Here is a 12,125-nt window from a genome sequence, read left to right as displayed (position 1 = left end):
GAAAGCTGCACTGTGATTGGTTGCTATTTCTTATGCTGCTGAGGTAAAATGAAAGCTGCGCTGTGATTAGTTGCTATTTCTTATGCTGCTGAGGTAAAATGAAAGCTGCGCTGTGATTGGTTGCTATTTCTTATGCTGCTGAGGTAAAATGAAAGCTGTGCTGTGATTGGTTACTATTTCTTATCCTGCTGAGGTAAAATGAAAGCTGCGCTGTGATTGGTTGTTATTTCTTATACCTGTGAGGTAAAATGAAAGCTGTGCTGTGATTGGTTGCTATTTCTTATGCTGCTGAGGTAAAATGAAAGCTGCACTGTGATTGGTTGCTATTTCTTATGCTGCTGAGGTAAAATGAAAGCTGTGCTGTGATTGGTTGTTATTTCTTATCCTGCTGAGGTAAAATGAAAGCTGCGCTGTGATTGGTTGCTATTTTTTATACCGCTGAGGTAAAATGAAAGCTGCGCTGTGATTGGTTGCTGTGGGCACCAGTGTTATAAAAGCTGTCTAAAATAACATCTGCCTCTTGTCCAACAACCAATCACAGTGCAGTTTTCATTTTACCTCACCATACAAGAAACGAAAGCTGCACTGTGATTGGTTGCTACGAGCAACAAAGACACATTTTCTTCTAGGCAGCTTTCATAAGAGTGTGAGGCCAGCGACTCTTCCGTAGCCACCCCGTACTCCTTCTTCCCGATACAGCCACCTCTGCCTTAGATAACCGCGTCAAAAAAACTGTGTGGCCGTCGTTGTCAGCCGGTTATTATGAAGCATGTACGGGTGCCGCACACAACTATCCCAGCAGACAACAGCGGCTGCCCCGTCTCCGCTAACAGCCAGCGGCTTTAGGACCAGGAGGCCGCCGCTCCCAGCATGCCCCGCGCCGCGCAGGCGTACAAAGCTCCCAGCTCAGGAAGAGGAAAATAGGAAAACAGCGGAGAGAAAAACAAGGAGGAGGAGGCGGAGGCCGCGGGATCCCCACAGACGCCGCCGCGTATCCCGGTAACCGCCGGCCCGAGGACCCCCGCCTGTTTCTGCGCTGCGGGAACCTCCTCGGTTGTTTCCCTCCATGGTGGCGGCCACCGCCGAGACAGCTGTACCGCGGCCATGAACAGCGGACTGCCTCCGACCCCCGCGGTGGTGGCAGCGGCGGCTCCCGGGGCCCCTCAGCTGCCTCCCATGGGGGGGCCCGGGGTGAAGCTGAAGTTCTGCCGCTACTACGCGAAGGACAAGACCTGCTTCTACGGGGACGAGTGCCAGTTCCTGCACGAGGAGCCGCTGGGTATCCATGGCAACAGCCTGGCGGGGTATCCTGTCACCCCGACGGGCAAGAAGGTGGAGCTGGGAGGACTTGACGGCCCGCGGATCAGCAGTGAGTGTGCGGCCTAGTGCTGCCCGGGGGGAAGGGGGACGTTACGTAACGCTGTGACGTCGTGCAGGAGGCATGCTGGAACTTGTAGTTCCTGGTGGCCCTAGAAAGCTGTGGTGTCCCAGCAGGTGGCACTCAGGGGTGTGGGGAAGCAGAGTGGCACCTGTGACCTAGCTCTGCACCATATGGGCACTTACCATTCAGGGGCATGGGAGAGCTGGGTGCTCCGGCTCTCCCCGTCCGGTTGTAGTAGAAACAAGCTGGAGGAAACTCAAATTCGGGGTTTTGCACCGGAAAAATCTGAGTGGTAAAATGGAACAAAGTGAGTAACTGAGACGGTTAATAAATGTCGTCCGAGGGGACGGAGCAGTCAGGAGGGTCTTCATCTCTGCCGCATGCCAGTGTGTCTTGGGGGGACGAAATGCCGAACCGGATGTGGCGCAAAATCTGCAAGTGGAGATCGTGTTACGGAGGAGCATCGCAGCCCGGCTGCGGCTCTGCTGACCCAAACTCACAGCACTGGGGTTCCCTATGTGAGAGCGGCTTATGCAGAGGCGTACCTTGAAGTTGCTGGGCCCCTAACTATAAAGCTCCATTGATGGTATTGGCTTGCAATATGGGGAAGAGAGACTTTATGGGATCCCTGGGCCCAGATGCGACTGCACCACCTATACGTACGCCCACGGGCTGATGAGTAAGTTCACACTTTAAGGCCTCATGTCCACGGGGAAAATCAGGCCTGCTATGGATTCTCCATGAAGAATCCGCAGCGGGCCCCTCCTGCCCCGCGGACATGAGGGCTGAAAATAAGAATAAACTCGCCTGCTGCGGGCCGTGAGTGTCTTCCCTTCTTCGCTGCCGGATCTTCTTTCTTCAGCCCAGCAGATGTGCTTGGCATGCCGGCTGCGTGCATGCGCCGGGCACATCTGCCGGGCCGAAGAAAGAAGTTTCCGGCCACGAAGGAAGGAAGACACGCACGGCCCGCAGCAGGTGAGTTTAATTCAGGTGCGGGTCTCCTGCGGATCCAGACGGCTTCCATAGGCTTCAATAGAAGCCCGCAGGAGCCGTCCCCGTGGGAGACCCGCACCTAAATGGAGCATGTCCGGATTTTTTGCTGCACGCGGGGCCTGCGCCCGCAGGGAAAAATGACATCCGCAGGTATTTAACTACCTGCAGGTGTCTAATGCATCCCTATGGGGCGCGGATCCGCGTGCAGGAAAAACGCTGCAGATTTAAAATGTTAATTGTACCGTGGACATGAGGCATAAAGGAGTTGTCGTAGTTATAGCTTATTGGTAAAAGCCAGTAATGGAACCAATAGACATGTAGTCGCTCACCGCCGCTGCGGGTCTCCCCTCTGATGTCACGTTTACAGGACACTGCAGCCGATAACAGAGCTCACTGATCGATCGCCCTGTTGTTGGCTATAGCCCCCGGGACGTCCCGTAAACTGGGCGGGATTAAGAGCCAGTAAGCAAACACTGGCGCAGAGGAGCAAGGAGAGTATGTTATTATGTGGGGAAGGGCTCTTACCAATCAGCTATAACTCTTTCATCACCTTTAAGGAGTACTTGTACCTTCAGACCGCTTCGGCCGTTTTCAGTTCCTTCCAGCAACTCAAGGCAGGCCTGTATTACGCTATATTAGACTGGCTTTAGCTGCCGGAAGGAGGCGCCAACAGAGCAGAAGCGGGTTTCTTTTTTTTTTCCAAGTTTTTACCCATTGGCTGGATGAGTAAAAACTGCTAGATTGGTGGGGGACCGACCGCTGGGTCCTCCACCGATCCGAAGAATGTGGGATCTCGCTTCCTCTTGTGTCCTCCCTTCTGTGTGGCTTCTCCAACCCGTGGTGACGTTACATTGAATGGCTCCACTCCCTTCATTTCGATGGGGCTGCTGGAATAGGCCAAGCACGGTTATTCCTCTCCGGCAGTCCTGTTGAAAATGAACGGAGCGGCACTGACTGTTAATAGTCAGTCTACTCACCACTGCCCTGGCGCTTCTGTGTATTGGCCTCCAGAAAGGATGTGGTGATAGGTTACTTGTTGCCACGTCCTTGCTGGTGCTAGGGGAACAGTACAGTAGTGACCCGGGGAATTGGGTAAGTATAGCATCTGCAGAACATGGTTCAGATCTGCCATGCCAAATCCGATCGTGTGACTTCACCTTCCAGCTTCAGTAACTCGCTGACTCGTATGAAACCAGTGTGTGCCCCAGTAGTTGGACCCATCTCTATATGGATATGCCATAAATATCTAGTTAGGGACTAGCTCTTTAAGTGGCGTTGCCCCTCTGATGTCTGTGCCCTACTCTATGGCCAGGGTTTGTCTCTGATAGGCCACATGTAGCTGTCGGCTGAACAGTCGTGTTGCTGACAGTTTGACAGCTCCTCACCACCGAGGGTGAACAATCAGCAGCAGACTGACACTTGTGGTTGGTCTGATTGTGACCAAACCTGTTGGACCAGTTCCCCCTGTCCAGAGACCTGAAAACTGGACAGATTTGCTGCAAAGTCTCAAATCTCTGCTTTTTCATATGGTGCAATCTGCATTGGATTTTCTAGCATGGACCTCGACCACGGAGGTAAACGTGAGGTTACTGTGGATTTAGCACTTTCCAATGGGACAAATCAGCATGCAGATTCCACACCAAATTTGCATCAACTTGTCACTATTTTCCTTCTACACTCAGATTTCAGATCCTTGTGCAGAAGAAATCTGTAGCCCAGGATGTGGATTTCCATCCACTACCTTCACATTGACTGTAAATGCTGCCAAAAGTTTGTGTGAGGCCCCTACAGTCAGTGGAAGACTTCAGACTTCTGGCAAAAGTCTACTTTGTGAACACGGCCTTATGACTTAAAGGGTTATCCAGTTAGAATTAACATTTTTTTTTTTTTTTTTCCTTTTTTTTTAAATTATTTTTTTTTCTAATCTGAGCAAAAAGGGTTTGCAATAACACATAGGTACTTGCACATCCTCAGCCCCAGTCATTAGGGCTGCAACACCATAATTCCCGCAGTCTCTGACAGTGGAAGTCAGGTGATCGCTGCCTGCCAATCAGAGGCTACAGTGTCACTGTCCGTTCTCTTGGTTTCAGAGCCCACATACTGGCTGCCATGATGCCAACAGTTTGGAACAGTGACTCTGCACCTCTGATTGGCAGGCAGTGGTCACCTGACCTCCGCTGTCAACAGACTAGAGGAATTGCAGTGCTGGATCGCCAGGCTGGAGAACAGATAAGTACTATTGTTTTAACCCTTTTGGCTCTGACTTTAAAAAGTTCATTTTAAGATATGAACTTGTCCCCTACCCATGTGACGGGGCATTAGTGTCTGAGCAGTGGAAAATCTCACTGCTGGGACCCCCACAGATCACGAGTCCCATGTATACTTGTATGAATGGGGCGTCAGTCAAGCATGGGCCATCTTTAATCCCTGTGGGACCGCTGGAGATTGTGTGCTGTACTTGGGTGGTCTGTGGCGGTCCTGTAGGGGCGACTGGAGCGGCAGCATGTACGTTCAGCGGTACGCCATTCTTATGAGGGCACCCTGGATCCTTGTTCTTATGACTAGCCCCCCTCCCCAACAGTCAGACACTGTTCTTCCATCCGGTGATGACCCCTTCAGCTGGTAATGTGGGAGGCAACCTGCCCAACGCTGGCGCTTCTCAGGCCGCGGTCTTCATAGAACGTCAAATCTTGTTCAGTGTGTTCAGGCTTCACCCCGTTAGCTTTTGGGTGCTTTTGCAGTGCGAGAGAGTGAAAACACAGAATTATGAAACCAATGGTTTCATTCCCATTTGGGATGTGTTTAATTTTTTTGTTAAGTCTCCTTCCATGGAGCCTCCTCTTTATGGCAGCGCACGAATTTGCAATTTTCGTGCAATGCATTTTTAATATTAGATACTCCTATGGACTTTTGTGCGATAAAATCATGGGCGGCAGTGATGGGAGATTATTCTCAGGGAAAAAGCATTGCGCTTGCTCAAAAATCACAGGAACAGAGATGCGATTTATTCTTCTTTTGTTTTCCTGTTTTTTTTTTTGTTTTTTTTTGTTTTTTTTTCCTAGTGGCAAAATTGCAAATGCCAGTGCGAAGGAGCCCTTGGGGTTGTAGTTTCCAGAAACAAATGGGCCCCATTGACTATAATATGTGTTGTTGTGTTTTCTTTTTTGTGCTGTCTATTTTTCTTTTATATTTCAGTGTTTTCGCGTTCTATTGCACCCCCATCACCCAATGATGGGGTGCGTTAAACGCTATGACATGCGTTCAAAAACGCTCCTTGAAATCTTGGTGAAATGCCGCTGTTCCAAGCTACACTTAACTGCACCAATGTTGGGGAGCGGCCCTTTGTAAACTGGTGAAATCCGCAGTCTAAAATGACATATTCTGAGTTTAAAATCTGCACCGCAGGACAGCCGCATAACGTACTCGCAAATAACTGTGTACGCAGGAGATCACGCACAGTACACCAGCTTATTATATTCTCTGCTCTGTCACTTAGCGATGCTGTGGGTACCTGCAGCCCGTACACCATGTAGTTGCGTATGGGCTGCGGGTATATCCACGACCATAGAACACAGTGGGCTCTGTGTCGCGGATATCTGTGGTAAAATAGAACGTGCTGTGTTATATTTTCCACAAGCAGACTATGCAATTCCAACGTGTGTGTGTGTGTTTTTTTTTTTTTTTTTTTAATTTTTTTTATAAATGCCAAACAAAAACACTGCACTGAGCCTCCATTCATCTCAATGGGGCCTCTCAGACGAGTGTTTTAGCGCAGTGTTTTTAGTGAATGGCAAATCTAGCGCTGTATAATCTTACAGCGTTGCAGGGCGTTTTTGACACCCTACATGGCCCATTGACATGAATGGAGTGCATTTGAAGACGCAGTTTAACGCCGCTTACTATGCCACCAGGAGGGCAAAGAAGTGGAAACTTCATCTTACTTTGCCTATGTTGCTACTGCACAAAAACAGGAAAGCTCTGCATTAAACAGTGTTTTTTACAAACTCTTGTGAGAGTGGCCTTAGGCCAAATGTCCACGGGTAAATTTGATTTGTGGAATCTGTGCGGGAGATCCACAAATCAAGCCGTCCATATAGAAGCACGGGTGTCCACAAATGGATTAAAGCATGTGGATTTGTTTTGCGGTCCTTTTGGTCCGTAAAACATATTGCAGCATGCTCCTTTTTTGTACGGATCCCACAGAAAAGCAGGAGGCCTAAAAAAAACAAAAGGGTACTGTGTGTGTTCGACGCTGAGCCGTGAGGCCCTTGTGCAGTACAGCGAGCCCAACCCGCCCATGGACCTTGTTCAAACTGAAAGTGATTGATGCATGTGATTTTAAAAAAAGTGGCGTTAAATGCGCAACGCCTCAGACAAACCAGGAAATATAACAGCGTTGTACGCTTCCGGTCATGTGAGCACTTGTACAACACCGGGAATTTGCATTACCAGGAGGTGCCAATACTTTTACAATCGTGTTGTGACCCCTTTACTTTTCCTATTTAGGACCTAAAGAATGCTTGTGCCAAACTTCATGTTTTATACGACATCGGGAGGTTAGAGAATTAGTGTCTCTTCAGTCAGGGCTTTCCCCGTTATATGGATGAATGGTGTGGGTGCAGATACTAAATGGCTACTGACCACAGGCTCGTGGCTTCCCTCTCTCCACAAGCAGATTTTGAATGATCGCATTGTTTTTCCTTTTTTTTTTTTTTTTTTATCCTCCACAGACACTTGTAGAAAAACCATGCCGTATCCAGAGCATGCTGTGATTCGTGGGGGGGGAAAAAAATGCCATGGAATAAAAAAAACCTGCAACCGTGAGAAAATACTAGTGCAAAAAATGGTGTATAGACCTGCTGCAAACATCTGGGCTCAGCAGTTTTTACTAGAACAAAACACCACAAAAGTAGTATTTTTTTTTGGGGGGGGGGGGGGGGGGATGCTATTTGTGAATCTGGCCTTATATGGCTTGTCTTGCCTTTTTTTTTTTTTCCTAACCTTCCGCTGAAGGTCAGATCTGCTGACAACGGGTTCAGCAAAAACATTACTTCATCACTCTGTTTTACAACAAAATAGTTCTAGCATGGTGTTATACCTCCCATCCTGGCATAATGACATTTGTGCCAGGTGAGCTCTGACCACAGGGGTGGGTGGGGACATGCCTTTAATAGACTGGAACATGCCAGCAAATTTTAAATAGGCTGTTTCTTGTGGATTTTTAATTTGTTTGTTTGTTTTTTTGTATGGCTAAGATAAAAGAGAAATTTCCATAGTTGTGTATAAACAATCAAATGTAAACTTTTATAATCAGAAAGTAAAAAAAAAAATAGAATAGCAATTTTACTACTTGGTTTAAATTGCTAAAAATAAACATATATTTCCTTTAAAAGTGGCCTGGCATAAGCTCCTCACCGCAGGTCTGTAATGGTCAGCTACTATTTGCAGCGGCTATTAATTCTAGCTATGAAAAGGCAGTCTTAAAGGGGTTGTCTCGCGAAAGCAAGTGGGGTTCAGCACCTCTGTATGGCCATATTAATGCACTTTGTAATATACATCGTGCATTAAATATGAGCCATACAGAAGTTATTCACTTACCTGCTCCGTTGCTAGCGTCCCCGGCTCCGTCTAATTTCGGTGTCTTCTTGCTTTTTTAGACGCGCTTGCGCAGATGGGTCTTCTCCCCTCGGCTCGGTGCAGCAGTGGCGTTCTGGCTCCGCCCCGTGTATGCGCCGTCGCGTAGCTCCGCCCCATCACATGTGCCGATTCCAGCCAATCAGGAGGCTGGAACCGGCACATGTGACGGGGCGGAGCTATGCGATGACGCGTACAAGGGGGCGGAGCCAAAACGCCGCTGCTGCGGAGCCGAAGGGAGAAGACCCATCTGCGCAAGCGCGTCTAAAAAAGCAAGAAGACACCGAAATTAGACGGAGACGGGGACGCTAGCAACGGAGCAGGTAAGTGAATAACTTCTGTATGGCTCATAATTAATGCACGATGTACATTACAAAGTGCATTAATATGGCCATACAGAAGTGCTGAACCCCACTTGCTTTCGCGAGACAACCCCTTTAAGTGGAAACTTGTCACCCGGTATATGAGCATCATAAACTACGTCTGGAGAGGTACTCCTTGTGCTTACCCGATCCAGAGCTCGTACCTGGTGACCGGTTCCCTTTACGGGAGGAACTTGCCTCATGATGATTGGTGCTCATTTAGAACCTTTTAAAATGCACCTAAGTCTTGAAGAAAAAATCACGTTTTCCTCCGTTGTCATTCATCTTTATTCAGGTTGGCTGCACAAGTATGGCCAGATGTCCAGCTGAAAACAGGAGCTCCTTTATTCTATGTGTTAGTGTCCACTCACATGGGTGTATGTGCTAAAAGAACATTGATTTCTATTAGGCCACTCACACTTGAGGTGTTTGTTTTTTACATGGGGGGGGGGGGGGGGCCCTGCAGCATATCCTATTTTTGTGTGTATTACGTTCCAATATAGGTTAAGGGGACTTAACATGCGCACGTTGGTGTGTATTTGCTGTGTACGGTGTTGGCCACATACACCCATACGAGTAAGCCCTTAGTGTTGAGCGAACTTTTGAAAAGTTGGGTTCTGCTGGTTGTTGAAATTTCAGCAGCAGAAAGTTTTGTTGGGTTCCACTTGGTTGAAATGGAACTGGAACTTCACCAATACCCCTAAAACTGGTGTTTAGGACAGTCTAAGGCCACCTGCAGACGGCCGGGTCAGATCCTGCTGCGAGAATTCTCGCAGCGGGACCCGACCCGAGCTCCTGCAGAGACCAGCGCGGCACTCGCCTGCTCCAGTTCTGATGTGCTGGCTGCCGCCCAGCCGGCGCATGAGCGGAGCCAGCGGCCGAGGAGTGACATTTCTGTCCGGGTCTCTGCGAGCCCTACACAGAAATAGAGCATGCCGCGATTTTGTCTTCCACGCGGACAAATCGCGGCAGTCTGCAGAGGATTACCTTTTCTAACGCAATCCTATGGCAGCTGCCACGGTCGGAAATTCTGCGGGAAATCCTGCCGCGGAATTTCCACCCGTCTGCAGGTGGCCTAAGAGCCATAAGTTATCCTCCACAGATCTGACCAAGGACAACATCTGCATGGAGTTTGTGTGGGCTTCCGTGCTTGTATTGTCCTTGGCCAGAACTGAACAGAGCCTCAGGGCTGTAAGCTAACAGTACTAACCCCTGGCTGTCTATTATGAAGAAGACCTTTTAGTGGGTTTGGCCAAGATGAACCACCTGAGGTTCAGTTTAGCCTAAAACAGAGGTTCAACTGTCTTTCTTTGCTCAATACTGCTCTGCATCCATATCCTTAATGTTGGACCCCCCCCCCCCCAAATCACTTGACACGCAAAAAATAAATCGTACTAACAGAAAGCAAATGTTTTCTTGTAAGATGTGACACTTGCTTCTAGAGGCCCTCAAGTATGTGTTACATTATTCAGTGTAACGTTTTTCTGAATGTTCATGTAAAACGGTCTGTTTTATATTTTGTTTCTCCTCTGTAGCTTCCACTGAATATATTTTGTTTTTGTTTCCCCCCCCCTCCAGTTCCTGGAATAGATGGAGGTGCTTTACAAGACGCCAGTCTTACAGATTCTTACTTCAGTACCAGCTTTATTGGAATGAATGGCTTTGGAAGCCCTGCAGAGGCAAACTACCCTCGGATGCAGGTAATACACCTATCACTGCACATGGGGGTGGGGGCAATCAAATATCTCTGCCATATTTACCTATATACTAATAAGGCCCTTTTACACGGGACGATTATCATTAGTTGTTCAAACCCCTGCTACCACTGGAGTTTGAACGATGGTCATCCCGTGTATATGCATACAGAAACCTGAATGACTGCTGCTCATCGTGAATGGAGGCGGGCGGGGGGAGAAAGCGCTCCCTGACCGCCCCACCTCCATGCTGACCGTACTGTGAGCAATCCAGCGATACACCATTCTGTGTAATGGCAAAAGAGAGCTTCATTGGGACATGCTGTCAGATATCATTTGCTCGACAGTTAGTCCTGTGTAACTGGGCTCATATGAAGGTGTACAAATGTCACTTCCCAGCAAATTGCTATATCGAGGAGCATTGCAAGATACTAATGAACAACCACTCGCACACCTAACATATATTGGGAAAGTGTCTGCTTAGTATTATAGTTGCACATAGATAAGGCAAGAGCTACTTGATGCATGTTGTGCACCATGCAGGCTTGCAACTTATTAACCACTTGCCTGACTCTGGCATCAGGCATGCATTCGGGAGAAAAAGATTAAAATTTGTCTCCGACGCATGCCATGCAACACGTGAGAGCAGCTCGGGCCCCATTGAAATCAATGGGCGAGATGATCGTTATCCACTGTCAGTGATGAGGGGACTCCCCATGGTGATGATTTTCAGTGGGGGGGATATTTAAGCCCTTCCCCGAAAATCATCCCAAACATGTGTTTAAAAAAAAAAAAAAAAATACTCACCTCTGCTGCTGTTGGGGGTCTGGCGGGGCTTGCTGCGTGGCACCCCAGCTCTGTACTGAAGATCTTTCAGCAGGTGGGGATTAAAAATCCCCGCTGGCTAAAAGCACTGTCTGATTGGTCACAGCGCTCAGCCAATCATAGGCAGCGCTCAGGCACTCATTGAATTTTTAATTCCCCCAACAGCTGAAAGATCTCCAGTATAGTGCTGGGATCCCACGCAGCAGGACCCGCTGGACCCTGACAGCGATGTAGAAGTGTGTATGTGTAATATATACACCTGCCTGCAGCCCATTGCATCATATCTCCTAAACTACACTAAAATTTTTTAAAAACATTACACTCCCCAAGTTCAAAAAGAATCAGAATTTAAATTGCTTAAAAAAAACAAAACTTTTTTTTTAACCCGTAAATAACTAAAAAAAAAAAAAAAAGCGTAACTTAAGTGGTTAATGACGCCACATATGAGTCCGCACGGCTGGGTGCCCTGCATCTCAAAGTCGACCACACAACACATGTCCACAAGTTGGAGGTGCTGGTGCAGTTTGGTCTTATTCATGTCAGTAGAGCTGAGCTGTAAAACCAGACACCAGCAACTTTAACCCCTTCAGATTAAACATGTCTTGGCATTCATAATTTTATAATAAAAAATACTATAATTTAAAGGGGTTGTCCCGCGCCGAAACTGTTTTTTTTTTTTTTTTTTCAACCCCCCCCCCCCCCCCCCCCCTCCCCTGGCGCGAGACAACCCTGATGCAGGGATGTAGAAAAAAAAAAAACGCTCAGCGCTTACCTTAATCCCCGCGCTCCGGTGACTTCTATACTTACCGGTGAAGATGGCCGCCGGGATCCTCTTCCTCCGTGGACCGCAGCTCTTCTGTGCGGTCCATTGCCGATTCCAGCCTCCTGATTGGCTGGAATCGGCACGTGACGGGGCGGAGCTACACGGAGCCCCATTGAAGAAAGCAGAAGACCCGGACTGCGCAAGCGCGTCTAATTTGGCCATTAGACCATTTTAGACGGCGAAAATTAGGCGGGCTCCATGGAGACGAGGACGCCAGCAGCGGAGCAGGTAAGTGAAAAACTTTTTATAACTTCTGTATGGCTCATAATTAATGCACAATGTACATTACAAAGTGCATTAATATGGCCATACAGAAGTGTATAGACCCACTTGCTGCCGCGGGACAACCCCTTTAACTGCACACATCCAGAGTATTACTTACACAGGTCATCCACAGCACTGCTATCCTCCCA

General features: G+C 48.2%; 1 protein-coding gene across 1 annotated transcript in view; it reads left to right on the top strand.

The window, feature by feature from the left end:
• Positions 1-886: 886 nt before the first annotated feature.
• PAN3 (poly(A) specific ribonuclease subunit PAN3) overlaps positions 887-12,125 on the top strand; it is a 34,780-nt gene continuing 23,541 nt past the window's right edge. Inside the window, exons 1-2 of the mRNA XM_066583286.1 lie at positions 887-1,369; positions 9,949-10,070. Coding sequence (XP_066439383.1) covers positions 1,105-1,369; positions 9,949-10,070 — 387 coding nt within the window. The 5' untranslated portion in view covers positions 887-1,104. The remainder of the gene's footprint in view (positions 1,370-9,948; positions 10,071-12,125) is intronic.

This window comes from Eleutherodactylus coqui, chromosome 1, assembly GCF_035609145.1.
Source record: "Eleutherodactylus coqui strain aEleCoq1 chromosome 1, aEleCoq1.hap1, whole genome shotgun sequence".
NCBI lineage: Eukaryota > Metazoa > Chordata > Amphibia > Anura > Eleutherodactylidae > Eleutherodactylus > Eleutherodactylus coqui.
This window is presented reverse-complemented; position numbering and strand designations above follow the sequence as displayed.